A 16,675-nucleotide genomic window follows, 5' to 3' on the forward strand; every position below is an offset into this window, starting at 1 on the left:
TTGCGGCAGCTTCAGTTTCTATAGGTGGGTAAAGATTTATTTCATCTTACATTTAAACAAAACATTCAAATAAAAGTCTTCGAGGTACTGAAATGTCTAAACATTGAAGCCATGTTTATTATTTTTATTAATGCATTACATGGTAGATGACAGTCTGTGCAAACCAAGAAAGCTGATCGACTTTAGTCAAGCGCAGTAGCCCACAGTGTGGGTCCAGCTACATTCAGACAATCTAGCAAACCGTCATGTCTGCCACCAACTCCTGCAGGTCGACGGACTCTGTTGCGATGCAAAAATGAGTGAACTGCATGGTAAAATGGGCAAATGAAGGATTTTATAATCACAATCCTACAAAGCTGCAGCCACTTTGTGGTATATTTTTATCTTTATGTACTGGATGTGCGCATGCTACTCAGATAGGCTCAGCCTAAACAAACCCTCTGTGCAGGGAACACAATGTCCTGAGGCTAAAGGCAGCAAGTGGCAGCTGGAGAGGCACAGACTGGTGGTTGTTGCAGGTGGGGGCAGACCAGCAAGTGAATTCTTTGCAGCCAGGTCACTTTTCCAGACAGAATATCAATGCTTGCTTTTCTGCTCAGTGGTAAACCTGCCTGAGCTGGAGCTAATTCTCACAAACCTGTACCTGGGATGCTGGAGCATCCCTGTGCTTTACGGTGTCTGTCTATGCCTGAGACTGAGTGGTCTTCCAGCGACCAATGGCCATCTTCAGGGTGTGGTTAGGGATGAGCAGGGTGGTCAGTAAGGGGAGGTTGGTCATAGGGCTGGAGCGGTTCTTGGTGTGGATCCAGCTCTCGATGGCCTCTCTTTCATATGAGTAGCCATCTATTGAATAACCCAAACAAGCAGATCCATTCACTTCTGAGTTCATGACAATTTATGCACTGCTGTGGGGAAAATTGTGTTAAGTGGAAAAGGGTTCAGACGTTGGTTTACCAGCAGCTATGACCGGTTCCTTCATCAGCTCTCTGGTGATGGGACACAGGAACTCATCAGGAATGCCTGAACACACTGATTCACTCTTCAGCTCCTCCACCATCCTTAGCAGTTTACTGCGCAGGCCTAGAGATTCTACACATCATGCACAAACAAGAAAACTGATTAGAGAATATGCCATAAAAAAGACCAATCAATATTTTATGCGCTCTCAGTTAAATAGAAACCACTGGAGCATCGAATGGAATAAGTCGAACGTGCAGAAACATATATATTAATATCAATGTCATGGTCTTGAGCATTTATTATTCCTGTGTTTCGCACCTCTCGCTGTTGGATGGCAAAAGTGAGCGTGGGTGAGAGTGTACATGGTGGGAACAGATCATGTCTGCTGACAGTCTGTCCATTCCAAAGTTAAATACTGAGCAGGCGCCAGTGCGTTTTAGGTTTTAGGCCGTTGTTTCAGTAGAACCGAGCCTGTTTTCAGTAGAACCGAGCCGGTCTATGCATCAGACCGAGCCTGATACAAAACATTTAAAGAGCTCTCCAAAATAAGGTTTTATTTTATTCAGTCCTTAACACACTTTGCAAGCTGATAATCCGTCTGATTCAAGTAATGATGCCTCTTGTTTCCACAGAAGCGTTAAAACCTTAAAAACAACTTGCTCCTGTATTTCATTGCAGTCAATAAAACATTTTGTTGTGCAGTGACTGTACGTTGTTGTTTTTGTCATCACTGACATGTTTAAAACATCATGGTGGATGAAGGAGAGATTTAAAGGGTGGCGGCCAGATTGTAGACCTGGGCGCTCATAAGGATTTTGTACAGTTGACCACTATGCAGACAAGTGTGGCAAAATAAGGAAGGGTTTAAAGTCAACAACATACAAAATGTTAAGTAAAGCCAAGTGAGAAGATGGAGGAAAGCATGGATGTAATTCAAAAGGAAAATAACAGAGGGCTAAAAACACCTCCCTGTGGCACACCAGTGGAAATTCAGCTTCGGACGTTATCACGCCATTCAATGGTCCTTATCAGTGGTTATCAGCCCATACGTATGAGCCGGTAGGTGCCCATCTACCTGCTGGCAGCGGTGAACAGGTGCAGTAGATCGCTGTCATTGATCCGTAAGGTTGATCACGGCTCGGATGATTTAACCAGCAGAGTCAGTAGGGGCGCTGATCGAAGTTTTTGGTTTTGATTTATTAGCGAGCATAACTTAGGAAGTAGCTAGCTGTATCATGTTAGCTAACCGTAACCTGAACCCCCCACCCTGTTATCCAGCCCTAACCCTAACCACAATAACCTCTAAAGCTGCTGAACGTAGCATCTTAGCTAGCTGTTAGCTGTTCGCGAGGAGGCAGAGCAGGCACCTACCGGTGCGTACGAATGCGCTGATAAGTTCTGATCAGCCCATTCGTTATGGCTGATAACATCCGAAGTGACTGTAAAAACCAGCTTATTGATCTGTATTGTGTTTAAAAGTGTTTCTTGCAGATGCAAAATATGACTGTGATGTTGATTTAAAAGGTCCAACAACATACAAGCAATCCAGACTGACTGGGATCTACCACTGTCAATACTGCACTGTGTGGTTGCTTGTGTTATGCTTTAACTAGTCTCATTCAAACACCAAACCGGTTGTTTAGTCAACAGATTCAGTTCGTGTACATCGTATCGTAGCCAGCAGGGCCCAGCTCTGGAATCATTACTGATTCATCACTGGTGCCAAGCTTCCAAGCAGTCGCCAGATGTTGAGGTGCATGCTCTCTAACTGTGATGCACAACTGTGTGCTAAGAGGCCAGGTCTGGTGGGCAGCCTCTCACCAAGTGAGGCAGCCAAAGCTGTCTTGGAACAAGTTGGACCATTTTGTGCCAAAGCCAGCATCCCAATGTGTGCGCTCGTGATGGGTATGCGTGTGACCCAAGACGGGTAAACTTGTTGACGACAGCAAAAAGGTGGGTCCATCCAAAAGCCTAGATGTTCTGAAAAATACAGTTTCTGCAATAAGAAAAATGATCACTTGCTCCATGGAAGGGTCTTTTTTGTAGTATTTTGCTATGAAAGATCACTGTTTTGGACCTAAATACTAATGAATTATCAACTGTCTCTGGAGTTGGAGAAAAACAGGTCTGTCAGTCTCCACACGGGGGTAAAGCAGTGAGGTGTGAGCCGGTCGTGAGAGATGTACTGATGACCTGAGTAACTGCTGGGGTTAATATAGTCCCCATTGATTGGAGATAAGTGGAGGGGACGAGTTCAGAGGACAGGTAGGATTGACAACAGAGGACGCATCGATTGACAAGAGTGACGTGTTTGATGGAGGTGGCAGCGTGTTGCTCCCTGGTGGAGAGAACTGGGAGCTGACGGCACGAATCAAACGCACGACGACGCAACAAACGGCTGCGCACAGCGGCACGACGCACACTTGCACAAGCGGTGGAGTGACAACAATGACATAACACCACTACTTCAGACTTTTAAATGCGTTTCATGCAGCAAAGAAATGATGAAGCAATATTTGTGTCCATTTCAGACAGACATGGAAATCACCAAGAAGGCTTAATGGTATTAGGTTTAAATCCACTTTATACCTTATGGGAAATACTTCAGAGATTGGGTTATGCAACTTATGAAGTGCTTTAGATTAAAGTCAGAATTGCAAAGCTGAGTGCTTTTGCAGTGCAGTCTAATATTATGTAATCTTACTGAGTAACCCCCCCCATCAACATTCATTCATTCCTTCGCCCTTACTTTGATTTAATGTGCCAGAAACATCCTAATCCACACACGTCCGTGTTCATTCTCTGAAGGGACCAAGCGTGTGATACCCAAAGGACAGGGCTTTATATTCTTACATTTCAGAGGAGAAGCAAGCGTTAAGACGTGTGTGTGTGAACGGACTGAGGAAGTGACATTGCGCTTGCTAATCAGTATGTGGTGTTTGTCTTCCCCACCTATGTGCAACTCTGACGCCAGTGTTTCCTTGGTGAGACCGAGCAGCTCTGTCCCATCGATGTTGTTGGCCCTGAATTTGTCCACCAATCCCCCAAGGCCTTCCTCCACCAGCCACTCTGACATATCCTCTTCTGACCAATCACTGACCAGCAGCTTGGATCGGCTTGCTGGGTTTCTCCCTGAGAGGAGGAGGAGGAGGAGATGGGGGGTAATCAAAGCGAGGCGGTCAGTGCAGTGACAGCGGCAGCACCTTGTGAAAAATTGTGACACATTATCCATGCAACAGCATCCTGGAATCCTGCTGATTAATTACTGATCAGGAGCTGCGGCTGACAAGACTTATTTAATGATAGAAATAAAACTATGGAAGTTTCATTAATGTTTTCCCTGATACAAAGCAATCTACATAAAAAGAAGCAGAACTTCAATACAAGGCAAAACTAGGATTTGACATCTACTGACAGACACATGAATCCTATATCTATTTTTGCAAAAGCATTTCTATGATGAATAATATCCCACATCTTAATGTAATTCTCGCTATATTTTCCTCCTCCCTACCTTCATCTGACGTCAGCGCCGTCTCCGCTGAAACACACAAATGCGATAAATAACTGTAAACATGAGCGCTGCAAAGTAATCTGGGCGACACTTGAGACGAGTGGGTGAAGAGAAGCAAGGCCCCTTGACACAACACCTGTATCCTTCAAGCCAAATGAAGTTAAACGGCTGACGCAACCCATAAATAGCTATGGCAACGGCCCTTTTTGGAGTATTGTGAATTAGCAGAAGATTTACTGAGTTTTACTGAGTTTTCAGGGCAGATTTGTAAAACAGGCAAACAGGAAAGTTGCAATAGATCCTGGTCTCAACAACCTTTTAGTTTTAGTTAGTTTAGCAAACTTACCAGGTAACGACTTCCCAGCTTCCACTGGAGAGAGAGGGAGAGACAGGTGAGAGGTGTGTGTGTGTGTGTGTGTGTGTGTGTGTGTGTGTGTGTGTGTGTGTGTGTGTGTGTGTGTGTGTGTGTGTGTGTGTGTGTGTTTTCCACCTTGACCGCTGCATCCATCATCCAGCCTCCAGATGTTTACAGTCTTATCCATCGATCCTGTGGCAATTAGCGGTAAAGTTGGAGAAAAGGCACAAGCTGTCACATACCTGCAGTAGAGAAAAACACGACGACTGAGGTGAACCCAAAAGGGGAAAGATACGAAACTTTAAATAAAAACTGGTTCAGTGAACATGCAGGCTCATGCTACGCTTTTAGAAACCAAAGCAAATGTGGGTCCAGAGCATTTGAGCAGCTGTAAGAGCCCGTGTGAAAGTCTGAGGCTGCAGTTCAGCTCTTTCATGGTTAAAAGGCAGCCGCTTCAGCTTGACACCAGACCTAAACATGCCGCAGTGATTAATATTTTCTCCATCAGGGCCAATTCAAATCGACTTACAACTTCAGAATGCAGTACACAGATCTAAATAAGGATTATAATCAGATTTTCTTCAGGTTCAAGGAAGCCAGAGCAACGTTAATGAGGACAATCTCTAAACCTAAGCTGAGTTGCTCAGAAATGTTGATCCACAAAAGCTTCAAAAGCTAGTTGGCTTTAAACATGTCTAAATGTCTAATCAGTGATTAAAGAAAGGTGCGCGTTGACGCAATCGCAAGTTAGTCTCCCACCGATTTATCACCAGTTTGACTGAAGCCAAATGAGTTTCCTGGAGGCGACTGTCAAGAGTTGTGATTTCACCTTCATTTGTGCCACAGACGGGAAACAAGCTCGCTGCTGATAAATAGCACAAATAGCAAGTGTGATCACTGGCCCGTGGTTTCTACGCACATGCAAACAGACATGCAAAAGGAGCGGTGTAGCGAGGGCATCTCTGCCTCAGCATCAGTCTCCTGGCTGAACTACAGCACTGCAGCGTCTGGGCCTCCCATAGCGCTGATACTCTGCAGCAATAAGGGCAAAGTCTGATGCAGTTTGAAGTCTCATCATATCATGTCCATTTGTCCATTTTGTGCTCACTGTCCGGTTAAAGATATCAACAGAACAAAACTAATGTGTAACACAAAGTCCAGTGCATATTCACCTCTCGTGCGTTTTCAACGTGTAAAGCAAAACTGCATTTTTCTGTAAACAGAAAGAGGAGTAAACAAGACAGAAACGCTGCATGTGTTAATAAACTGCTGAGGTACTTACAGCATCATAAATTGTAACAGTTTTGTCCACAGAGCTAAAGGAATTTAAAAAAGATGCAATAATTATTATCAAAGCAATGTTTTAATTAACTGACCATATGGTGCAGTGGAGTCAAATCTGCTTGGGCTCAGAGGCATAAAGCAATCAATGTCTCTCCCCAGTGGACCCATTGAGTACTGCAGGAGTAGGTGGCGACGCTGGCCTACTTCTATGTCCACGTAAATGATCTGTTTTACACGCTGTCATCTTCTGACCTGAACCTTAAACAAATCAGTAGCTGTGTCTTGATCTTATTAGGATTAAGAGGCTGATGTGAAATTAAGAAGCATAGGCCATGAATTGTCATTAGAATGGTTTCAAAGATAATTCAAAGATTGCAAATATGCAGTGGTGCAGTAACTGTACTCGATTAAACTCACCCAGACACAAGCAGCTGCCCATCGAAGGAGTAAGCACAGGACAGGACTGGAGCCATCTGTCCATTTAGTGTGTGCAGGAGCTGCATCCTACAGGCTGCGAGAGACAACAGAGGCAGGTATGAGCTGGACAAAGATACGCTAAAACAAGTTAAAGGGAGGCGACAGCATGTGACTGAACTCTTAGCGCTGGACTTGGTAATAGACCAGATCTTCAGTTGACTGTCCTGCCCACAGGATGCCAGACGAAACTGCACCATTAGACCACCTAAAACATATAGAGTACAACTATCATATTATATTACAGTAAACAGTGTTAGATGAGTTTAAACCTGTGGAATCCAACATCTTCTTACCACATCATTGGTTAGGAATACAACAAGCCTAAGATTTTAAGTTATTATATTACTATAAAATCCAACAGTACATATGAATGAGTTGAGACTTTTGATTTTGATACTTATTCTGCTGGTAACTTTATCTAAATAAAGGGTGTGTCTAATTCTATATCCAGTTCCTTGTATCTTTCAAACATTTTAACAGGCAGATTTCAGGTCCAAAATTATTAAGGTCACAAATTTGTGTGAAACAAAATTAGCACTGCCCCATGTAGGTTAAAAATATCAAATGTCACTGGAAACACCTGACAAGGCTGCGTGCCACAAAGAAGTTGATGACTTCTCACCAATGAGGATACTGGGAGCAAACGTGCAGCAGGTGACTCCCAGGTCGTGGGCATTCTTCTCTACATGGAGCTGGTTCATGTCCAGGTTCCACAGACGCAGGTCCCCATAGCTGGAGCCAGTCATGAACAGCTGGCTGCAGGGGCTGAAGGAGCAGGCCACCACCGTGGCGTCATTCACTGTGGCGGTCCTTCACAAACACAGCCAACAGCCAAGTCGCGTTTAGTTCCAAAGAGCAAGCTGAAAACCATGGACTAACTGATTCAGGTACAGCCTCATCAGTCAGGTTTACCTGCACAGACGTTTAGAAGGAAAATCCCATAGAGCCAAGGTGCCATCAGCTGCACCAGAGACCAGGTGAGCGGAGTCGAGGGACAGTGCACAGACTCTGACCGGGCTGCGACCCGGATGCTCCAGGACGGACTCGATCTCACCCGACGCCATGGACCAGATCACCACGGTTGCGTCAGTGGAACACGAGGCGAGGAACTGTCCACAGGCACTGAAGCAGCAGCAGTGGACGCTGTAGCCGTGTCCTGACAGCGGCGAGAAAGGCAGCTCACAGAAGTCTGTCGTGTCGTAGACCCGGAGCGTTTTGTCGCCGGAACACGTGGCCAGCAGTTTGCCTGAGAAGGCGCACCAGTTGACATCGTCCCGATGGTGTTGCAAAGTGCAAATCAGCGACGTCATTTGGAAAGTGGTTCCTGGTGAAAGGGACAATAATGATCAAAAATGTGAGATCACGCATGGCAAAAGTGAGTCTGTTACATTATACGATCATTAGCTTTTAAGGCTGATTCAGTGTGATCAGGCTGATTCCAGTTTAACTGGAAATGTGACATAAGAATCCTTCTGCCAGGGCCAGTGGAGCATCCAGTATCTGGTGTCCTAGAAACGTGTTGAACGGATCACACCTACCAGGGATCATATGTGCTCAGAGGAATAACAACAGTCTGGGACGTTTATATGGTAAACAAGCTGAGGGCTGTCCTGTTCTGCCAGGTTTAATTTTGTTTGTTTGAAATCTGAAAACGTTCAACTAAACCCTGCTTCTTGTCTTTAGATATAAAGGGAATCAATTTAAATGGGATTTGTGACTTAAAATACCACAAAATTTTGATTTTTGGGGGAATAATGTGTATTGCCAGGTAACATACCACAGATTCATGTTTAATTTCAACAGAATGAGTAACACAAGATATGATAAAAATATTTAAACATCACAATAAAATTGAACATAAGAAATAAGAAAGCTACAAAAAAAATACATGTACAAAAGAAACAGAGCGTAGCTAACCGTTACAAACAGAGTCGAGAATAAATTTTACGTCTCATTTTACTGCGTCATACGTGTGAGTGTCTGGCGGTGGAAAAAGAGCCAAACATATATGTGGAACCAAACCTGTGTTTTAATATCATATTAACATCATAACAACTTCTAAATACTTCATACCTTCCTCCGTCGTGTTGCTGCTCGGTCCAGCGCTGTTTACTTCCGGATTGAACAGCTGACCGTGACGTTTACGCCTTACGTCACTGTACATTTAAGGTTGTTTTTCAAGTTGCACTTCCACTATTTATATCATGCTTTTTATGCATTATTTCGTAATAATAAAGAGCTACACTGTTTGTCAAGACTATGTTTCCTCTCTCGTTTCATCATTTTTAGTGACTTCTAACATTTGTGGTGATTAAATATCTGCCCTTTAATTGTTTAGGGTAACTCCACTTGTCATTGTGGCTGGAGGTTGTGAAGTGCAGCCACAGTCTGACCTGAGGTTAAGGTCCTCATATAAAGTTATGGGAGGTGGAAGAAGACACAGACACATTTCTTTTGTGAATACCCTTTTATAGGAGCATTGTTGAGAAACTTGTCAAAATTCTCTGATTTAGGATCAATGTCAATATTTTGGTGTTTATTTAGTTTAGGCGATTGTAAACTGAGCTGTTTATTGGACAAAACAGTACATTTTAGAACATTATGCTGCGCTTTAGGAAATTGAAAAGGATATGCTTCACAATTTTTGGACATTTTATTCACTGACTGACGAATTGCGTTGTCACGTTAAGTAAGCAACCGATTAATCACCACTAAAAACACTTGTCTCAGCAGTAATGCATGTCGATATGTGAGCGAAGAAAGAGTTCCTCCATAGATCCATCACAGCACCTTTTATGTAAAGCAGTACTTGCAAGGTGAAATTGAAATAAAACCAGTTTAAGTCACTTACATTAAAAAACATCCTTTTTAATAGGTCCGTGCCACACACTAGTGAAAAATAAAGCTCCTACAAAAGAATGATACTTTTATTCCACAATATCTTAAATAAAGTAACTTCAAGTACTCTTGACTTGGGTACAAAAAAATCTAGCTGCCTCCATCAGGCCACAACACACAGCAAGGTTCAACACAGTGGTTACAAATGGCCTTAGGTCCTCTGTATTGTGGCAGATTACGAGGAAATGCATCATGGAAGCATAACTGGATGCTTGGTTGTTCCTTTTTTTACTCGGTTACGGTGAGGAATGGTTTTCTGTGTCGCTGTCCAACTTTGGAGGCCTTGTTGGATTGAAATCAAATAAAAAAATAATGTCATCAACAGAATGAAAACTAAAACCAATAACATCCCCTACATGCCCCTGTTGGAAGGGTAGGCACTACCAAGATTAAGGATACCACAGTGTTTGCAGAGGATATGTATATACTGTACAAACAATATATATGATAATGTTTTTATCACGTTCACTAAAATAGAATGCTACAATCATTCTAAGGCATAAACAATATCTTAATATTCTTAAACAATTTTTACACATCGTTCCAAACAAGACATAATATTGACATTAATAAACAGTATATACACATGAATCACCATCGTCTAACTGTTCCTCTGCTGTTCCTGTAAATAAATGCAGTTTTACAGTTTGAACAAATGAATACAGTCCTCTGATGCCCCAAAGCACTGAACAGTGTAAACAGTTTTTTTCTTGGCTTTGTCTGATATTTGGGTGAAAAAATTATAACACAAAGACACATTCCTTTTTTTTTTTAAATTCAAAGCGGTTCAGTTGATTCTTCCTTTTCGTAGAAAATGAAGTGGACCTTGATTCATAAATAATTATTACAAAATTAAATACATTCACTATAATACGATTAAATAACAAAAGACTATTTACAAGTAGTGGAAAGTATTCTAGAGCAGAAACATCAGTGACAGTTGAGGATTCATTCAGTGCAGTGTTCTGAGACAGGGAATGGTATTGCACTATGACACCCCACTTCTCTGGGACTCTTTGGGGCTTTTATCCCTGCTGTAATAAATCCAGCACACCTCAGGTAAAGACAGTTTCTTTGTTTGTTTTCAAGGTGACACCTCCCTTTAGCACACCATGGGTTCCTTTTTAATGTTTTTCACTTCTCTTTCCATCCCGCACAGCCGCATTCTCCATCAGGAAATAAAACCCAAAGAAAAACCTGATGCTCCGTCATGAAAGGTTGAATGGGTTCATAGAGAGGATCTGAATTTTCAGTTAGTTTGTTTCAGAAGCTCAGTCCAGCGCTTCTCAAAGAACTTCCTCATGTTATGGCCAGCTCGACCAATGTCTGAGTTGTCTTCGTTGAATTTTTCGCAGTTATCAAAGACCAGGTTGACATCAATAATGAAAGTCTCTAGGTTTTGATACCTGTAATAAAAAAAAATAAACAAACAAACTTTAGGCGAAAGTCCAGTTCAACTCATATACAGCTGCTAGCGTGGAGAACGTCATTCTAACTAACTCTAAGGCTTTTGATAGCAAAAGAACAAGCAGAAGCAGGCGGGGAACTCACTGGCTGCTCACAAGCTTCTCACGTATCGTGGAGAAGTCCATCGGTTTCTTGATGACCTTCTTGTAGCCAGGGACCGATTTCAGGTTGACGGGTGTGAGAAAAGGCCATGCATCCTGATGCCGCTCCAACTCAGCAAGGAGAACCCTATTGAAAACACCCATACATACACACACACAGTTGGTCAAAGAGTAAGAATTGCACTTGTTGTATACACTGGTTGCAATTCAGAGAAGGTTTAGTATTTGTTCTTATTCAAAGCAACTACAATAAAGATTTGTACCAACAACGTATCAGACACATTTATGAGCCCATAGAGAACTGAGTCAGCTCTGTAGAGCGTCAGTGGCATCTTTGAGCTAGTTGTTATTGCTTTATGGCCAAAAGGTGATGATAAAGTCAGCATTTTATTTTGACATGCTTCCCCTAAATGAGCCAATGAAGGTGATGTCTTACACTATTAAATAAATGACACAAATGATTGACACAGCTGACTTTGTGCTGAAGAAATGACAACTCACTACACATACAAATCACCTTTAAACCCAGGGTTCGAATAATTAGAAACTATAGAGATGATCCCTGAAAGTAGCCAGTCCTACAGTGTCCTACTGTAGCAGCAGCATAAAGGTTGGAAGCCCCATACCTGCACAGACCCAGGTCCCTGTTGTTGTCTCGAGCCGTCTTGGCTCGCTTCACACACCCAGGACTGTCATGAGTGGACGCTGGCAGAGCAGGGGGGGTCTCCTCTGGCTTCCTCTTTCTGTTGCTGTCCTTTGCTCCCTTCTTGGGTGTGCTGCTGGCACTGGCTGAGTCATCCTCAGACACATCCCCATTACCTGCCTGCTTCCCGTTCTTCTTCGTCTCCCCACCTTTCTTGCCACCTCCTACGCTGGATGCTACTGGTTTGCTCTGAGGTTTTTTGCTTTTGGGGGATGGACCACTTGCCTGTGCCACAAAAACAATAGTGCAATTAAAACTAATAGTACTGTGTCCATTAAAAACAATTTATCATACTAATATTGGCCTTTACTAAAATACCAGAGCTATTCGTCATAGTATCAGTATTAGAGATATTTTACCCCTGGTCGCATTCAATAAAGTCTGCTGTTTTCCAGCTAGAGTAGAAATATGTATGAGGAGCCTTATTGTTATGTGGTATAAAGGCTGATTCCAACCAGCAAGCAATAAAACTTGAGATATTCTATAATAAAACTTCAGGGCCAATGTAAAATCTTCGCGAATGCCTTGAGAACTTGTTGAGCACAGAATCCTCGTGGGGTTAAGATGCAGAATATATTTTACACAATAATACAAATGACAGCCTAAAAATACAGTAACTCTCGATTACGAAATGTGTTACATTATGAATAATAGCAAATATAATAGTTTTAATACTTAAATGTTATTAAATGGTTATTAAGTCTTTGAGCTTTGTCATGCTCCTGGAGAGGGTGGTAAGAATAAGTAAGTATGTACATGGCATATGACTGATGAATTCTGATTTTAATGTCTAACACCCACTGAGCAAATGCATTGCATTGAAGAAGTCTACCTTGGAAATGCAGGCTGGGCAGTACCAGTCTCCCTCTGGGATACTGGTAATCTTAGGTTTGTGACAGTAAGTGTGGCAGCCTTTGTCGCAGCCATCACACAGCAGGAGAAGGTCCTCATTATCTCCCTTCTTGCACATCTGACAGTACTACAAAATGAGTGCGTCCATTAGAAACCAGCATACGCTCACGGTACAGAATTAGCTTTGACTGGAAACGGTAGAAACGTGGCTTCTTGTTTGCCTCTTTTGCTCACCACTTTCATGATGGAGCGCTCCCAGGCGATGGACTTCTGCAGCTGCTGGATACACATGGCCAACTGGGCAGCGCTGCGCACCTCGCTCAGGGCCTTCCTCCACACCTTCATGCCATGGGCCACCTCCTCCTCGCCACTGGGTGAGCAAGTAGCAGGAGAAAAAAGCTCAGCGAAGAGAAACGAACGTGCACAAATACATGACTATGTGGCCATAATTCCACATGTACACACAAAGCGGGAAACGCTATCAATTTATCCAGCCGCCAACAAGACAGTAGACCATAAAGAGCTCCAGCTGTGCAGAGACAGGCATGAGAATTTGGGGAGTGAGTGTAGGCGCTTGGGGAGAGGTTCACACCCATATTGTCATGTTAAAGGGATGTTCATGCAGAAAGAGTGAAGAAGCGGGACCTGTGTAAGTGTGTACTGTACACTATAGTGGGAGCCCATAACCAAAGATACTGATGCACAACACCATGCAGATGACTGCAGAAGAAAAACAAGTGCCAGTGAACAATGCCTGTACAGGAAATGAAACTAAGTGGAGTCCCCCTTCCACCCACAAAAACACACAGCACAAGACCAAAAAGAACCAAACTGAAATGTAACAAGCCACCACAAAAATCTGCCATAAAAGCAGCAAAGACCCACACTTTGTGAGTAATATGGGAAACATAAAGCACAGAGAGAAGAAAGGGTCTTAGTGGGAGAGTGGGGAGCTTTGGTTGGAGAAATGACCTACCCTTCCCTGTCAGCACTAGTGGATGGGGCGGGGGCTGGGACAGTGACCGTACCCACATTATCCAGCCTGATCTGAATGGTGGTACCTAAGGGGCTCCTCAGGTACCTTCTCTCGATGTTGCGCTCCAGATCAGCCAGACGTGTCACTGCTATGTCCAACGGGTTGTCCAGGTGACGCATCACCCCACCCTTCTCTCCCCGCTCATCTGGGTGCTCCTTGGAGTCCCTGTCTCCCCCGTTTGCTGAGGCTGCAGTAGACTTGGTGGTCAGGGGCTTGTGCTCGTAATACACCAGGTCCTCCCTCTCAGACTGAGGGTCAGGATATGTCCAACCCTGCAGGATATAAATCGGATGTTCACTTCTTTGACCTTTGATGGCAACATTGGTGTCCTCATGTCAGTATTTTACCTTGACCTGCAGGCTGGCTGCCGTGACCTTTCTCTCCAGTTCCTCTACCTGCTGTAGCACAGCAATGTCCATCTCCATGGCCTGTTCCTCGACACACCAGCCCCGCACCGACTCCACACTGACCTGGCTCTCCTCCAGGTCCCGCAGCTCAATCATGGCTACTAGATGGGCAACATGAAAGATGTCAGTCACAAATAGAGAGCGTTGGTGGTGATGCATCCACACATTAACACCATAGACTAACACGTGTTAATGTAATACATATTCAGCGATGGAGAGATGAATCTTAATGATCAGATGAAGTGCTGAGACACTTACCTTCTTTGTGTTTGGTGCAGACCTGGGGGATGATCTCCATGTACTTCTGCATCTGCCTCTGGAGGCCCTTCTCTCTGATGCCTCGACTGTGGAGAGCTTGGGCTAAAGCCCTCAGCTCCTCAATATCAGATACCCGCCACCACCCTGTCAGCATCTCTGTGACAATGAGCACAAACAGGCACGTAAGCCAGACTACAATGAACATGCATCCCTGTAAAAAAAGCTTTGCGTTCAGCCATGTTATACCCAAATGAAAAGGTACGCTGTAGAGCAGAACATTCCCTCAACCAATTATCTTGGATTATTCACGCAAGTCAAATGTTGTCAGGCAGGTGAAACTTCTAAAGTGACAAAGATGAGGAGTTTTTTCGTCACTCACCCTCTGGGATGGGCCGAGGTGTGGGGTGGTCAAGGGATTTGGGTATTTCCAGTGCAGGAGAGGGCATGGATGACGTTTTCTCAATGCGAGGTAAAGGCGAGTCACTCTTACTGGAGATACTTGCTGCTGTGTTGCCCTCCAGAGAGTGACCCAGCATGGGGTTGGGGCTGCTGCACAGAGGCAGGCTGGGACTTATTATACCACTGGGCCAGCTCGCAAAAGAAACTCCTAGCAACGAAGCACCTGACTTAACCTGAGGAGTAAAACAAAAACACTTAAGGGAGGAAAAGGCAGAGGAGCACAGTTTCTGTAAGTCCTGTGATATTTAAGAGTCTATTTGAATGCTTTCGACAGCCTCACCTGGAGGGCTGATAGTGGATAGTTGAGGAGGCCTGCTGGGTGGTGTGGGCTGGCAGAGGCTGAGGCAGCTGAAGGTGTGAGAGGCAGGGCAGGGGAAGGGGGTGGGGACTTGGGCCTGGCTGGGGTGGAGGTGTCCTGAGGAGACAGGCGGGGTGCTCCTGGAGGAGTGGTGGTGATGGAAGAGAGGTCGCAGGCGTTGCGTGGTAGCAGACTGAACCAGTGTCCACTCCTCTCCGTCAGCACTCGGAGCAGCTGGTCGTTGGCTTGGAATGGGAGGTGGGGGGAAGGGGCAGGGGATGAGGTTGGAGGAGTGTTCCCTGGGCTTTCACGTGGAGCTAAGCAGGGTACAGGTAAGGAAGCCGAGGCTGGGGGAGGGATGTTTGTAGTGTCATTATTCGTCACCATGGAGGAGGTGGTTGGTACTGCCAGCTCCGGCCTGTTATGAGTGGGGGAGGACGACGTTAGGGTGGCTGCAGCATTAGCGCCCCCAGGGCTGCCATTCTGCCTCACACTGTGACTCTCCTTGCCCTCTGCCTTCACGGTGTCTTTGCTCATATCCTTGCTGGCGTCCTGGAGCGTGCACAGTTTAGATGGTGGCTGGTAGAAGAGAGCCGAGGAGCCTTTCTTCCCGCCGTGCTCCTTTTCGTCCTCTCCCTGTTGCTCCAAGCCTAGTGTGCAAATGCTCGGCCCGTTTGTGGGCTTCTCTTTGTGCAGCTCAACCTCCTGAGGCTCCTCTTTGACCTTGACCTCCTCCGCTGCTCTCCTCCTCTTCTGACGCTCCTCCTCCAGTTCCTCTGGAGCTGCAGGGGAATGAGAGAGACCTGTTGATGTAGCTGAAACCCAAACCACGGCTGGAGATACTACAGCTGAATAATTGGTATAAGTAGATTTGTGTTGTAATATTATTGTTTACAGATGCAATCTCAACTTAATTTGAAAGAATTAAGATAAAACAAAACACCATCAGCATTATTAACCGCTGAACACGCAACGGTTAAATTCGCCACATCGTGGGTAATCACGAGTGTAATCGTCAGACATCATTGAGCGCTCCGACTACCTTCCCCACTCTCCATGGCTTCGATGAAGACTCCTCCACAGTGGGGAAGGACCCAGTACCGGCGCCGGTAACGGTCCTGGCCGTACATCATAGAGCGCAGAGAATGGGATATCTCAAACAGCTTTCTTCGGGTTTGATGATGTTGCTGCAAAGGTAAAAGACACAACACAGTCCTCTTAGAACCATTGTGATTTACTGACCATATGCCACTACGCTATTTCATATATGAATATATATTTAAAAGATTTCAATTTTATAATAATATATATATATATATATGATATATATGTGTGAATGGCTATAAACTCCAGGGAAATATTGTGTGTGTGTGTATGTATATATATATATATATATATATATATATATATATATATATATATATATATATATATATATATATATATATATATATATATATATATATATATATACACTCTATTCTCACCCTCCGCGGGTGGTCTCATCCACTTTCCAAGCTCGGGTCCTCTACCAGAGGCCAGGGAGCTTGAGGGTTCTGCGCAGTATCCTTGCTGTTCCTAGGACTGCACTTTTCTGGACTGAGAT

The 16,675-nt window shown here is 44.3% G+C and overlaps 2 protein-coding genes across 13 annotated transcripts in view; both read right to left on the reverse strand.

Moving 5' to 3' along the window:
- Window positions 1–93: 93 nt before the first annotated feature.
- On the reverse strand, window positions 94–8,815 carry wdsub1 (WD repeat, sterile alpha motif and U-box domain containing 1). 2 transcript variants are annotated; one of them, XM_029144042.3, is made up of 13 exons: window positions 8,664–8,815; window positions 7,503–7,914; window positions 7,213–7,400; window positions 6,709–6,795; window positions 6,531–6,624; window positions 6,112–6,145; window positions 6,002–6,042; window positions 4,965–5,071; window positions 4,821–4,844; window positions 4,475–4,501; window positions 3,913–4,092; window positions 955–1,089; window positions 94–843 (listed from the first exon to the last, which is right to left on the reverse strand). In XM_029144042.3, the coding sequence occupies exons 1-13, from the start codon at window positions 8,752–8,754 to the stop codon at window positions 683–685; spliced, it is 1,581 nt and encodes a 526-aa protein (XP_028999875.2). In that variant the 5' UTR covers window positions 8,755–8,815; the 3' UTR covers window positions 94–682. The 2 variants fall into 2 exon arrangements, with proteins under 2 accessions (XP_028999875.2, XP_055363502.1); XM_055507527.1 differs by lacking the exon at window positions 4,821–4,844.
- A 622-nt stretch (window positions 8,816–9,437) lies between these two features.
- Window positions 9,438–16,675, reverse strand: part of baz2ba (bromodomain adjacent to zinc finger domain, 2Ba) — a 61,838-nt gene continuing 54,600 nt past the window's right edge. For 6 of the 11 annotated variants that reach the window (XM_029143415.3, XM_029143414.3, XM_029143412.3 and 3 more), the window contains 11 exons: window positions 16,112–16,256; window positions 15,052–15,851; window positions 14,692–14,944; window positions 14,313–14,468; window positions 13,995–14,155; window positions 13,588–13,919; window positions 12,846–12,981; window positions 12,592–12,738; window positions 11,683–11,984; window positions 11,040–11,183; window positions 9,438–10,894 (listed from right to left, as the gene is read on the reverse strand). In XM_029143415.3, the coding sequence (XP_028999248.1) occupies window positions 10,738–10,894; window positions 11,040–11,183; window positions 11,683–11,984; window positions 12,592–12,738; window positions 12,846–12,981; window positions 13,588–13,919; window positions 13,995–14,155; window positions 14,313–14,468; window positions 14,692–14,944; window positions 15,052–15,851; window positions 16,112–16,256 (2,733 nt within the window). In that variant the 3' untranslated portion in view covers window positions 9,438–10,737. The remainder of the gene's footprint in view (window positions 10,895–11,039; window positions 11,184–11,682; window positions 11,985–12,591; window positions 12,739–12,845; window positions 12,982–13,587; window positions 13,920–13,994; window positions 14,156–14,312; window positions 14,469–14,691; window positions 14,945–15,051; window positions 15,852–16,111; window positions 16,257–16,675) is intronic. The other 5 variants (XM_029143422.3, XM_041070010.2, XM_029143417.3 and 2 more) reach the window with 1 other exon arrangement.

This window comes from Betta splendens, chromosome 3 (assembly GCF_900634795.4).
Source record: "Betta splendens chromosome 3, fBetSpl5.4, whole genome shotgun sequence".
NCBI lineage: Eukaryota > Metazoa > Chordata > Actinopteri > Anabantiformes > Osphronemidae > Betta > Betta splendens.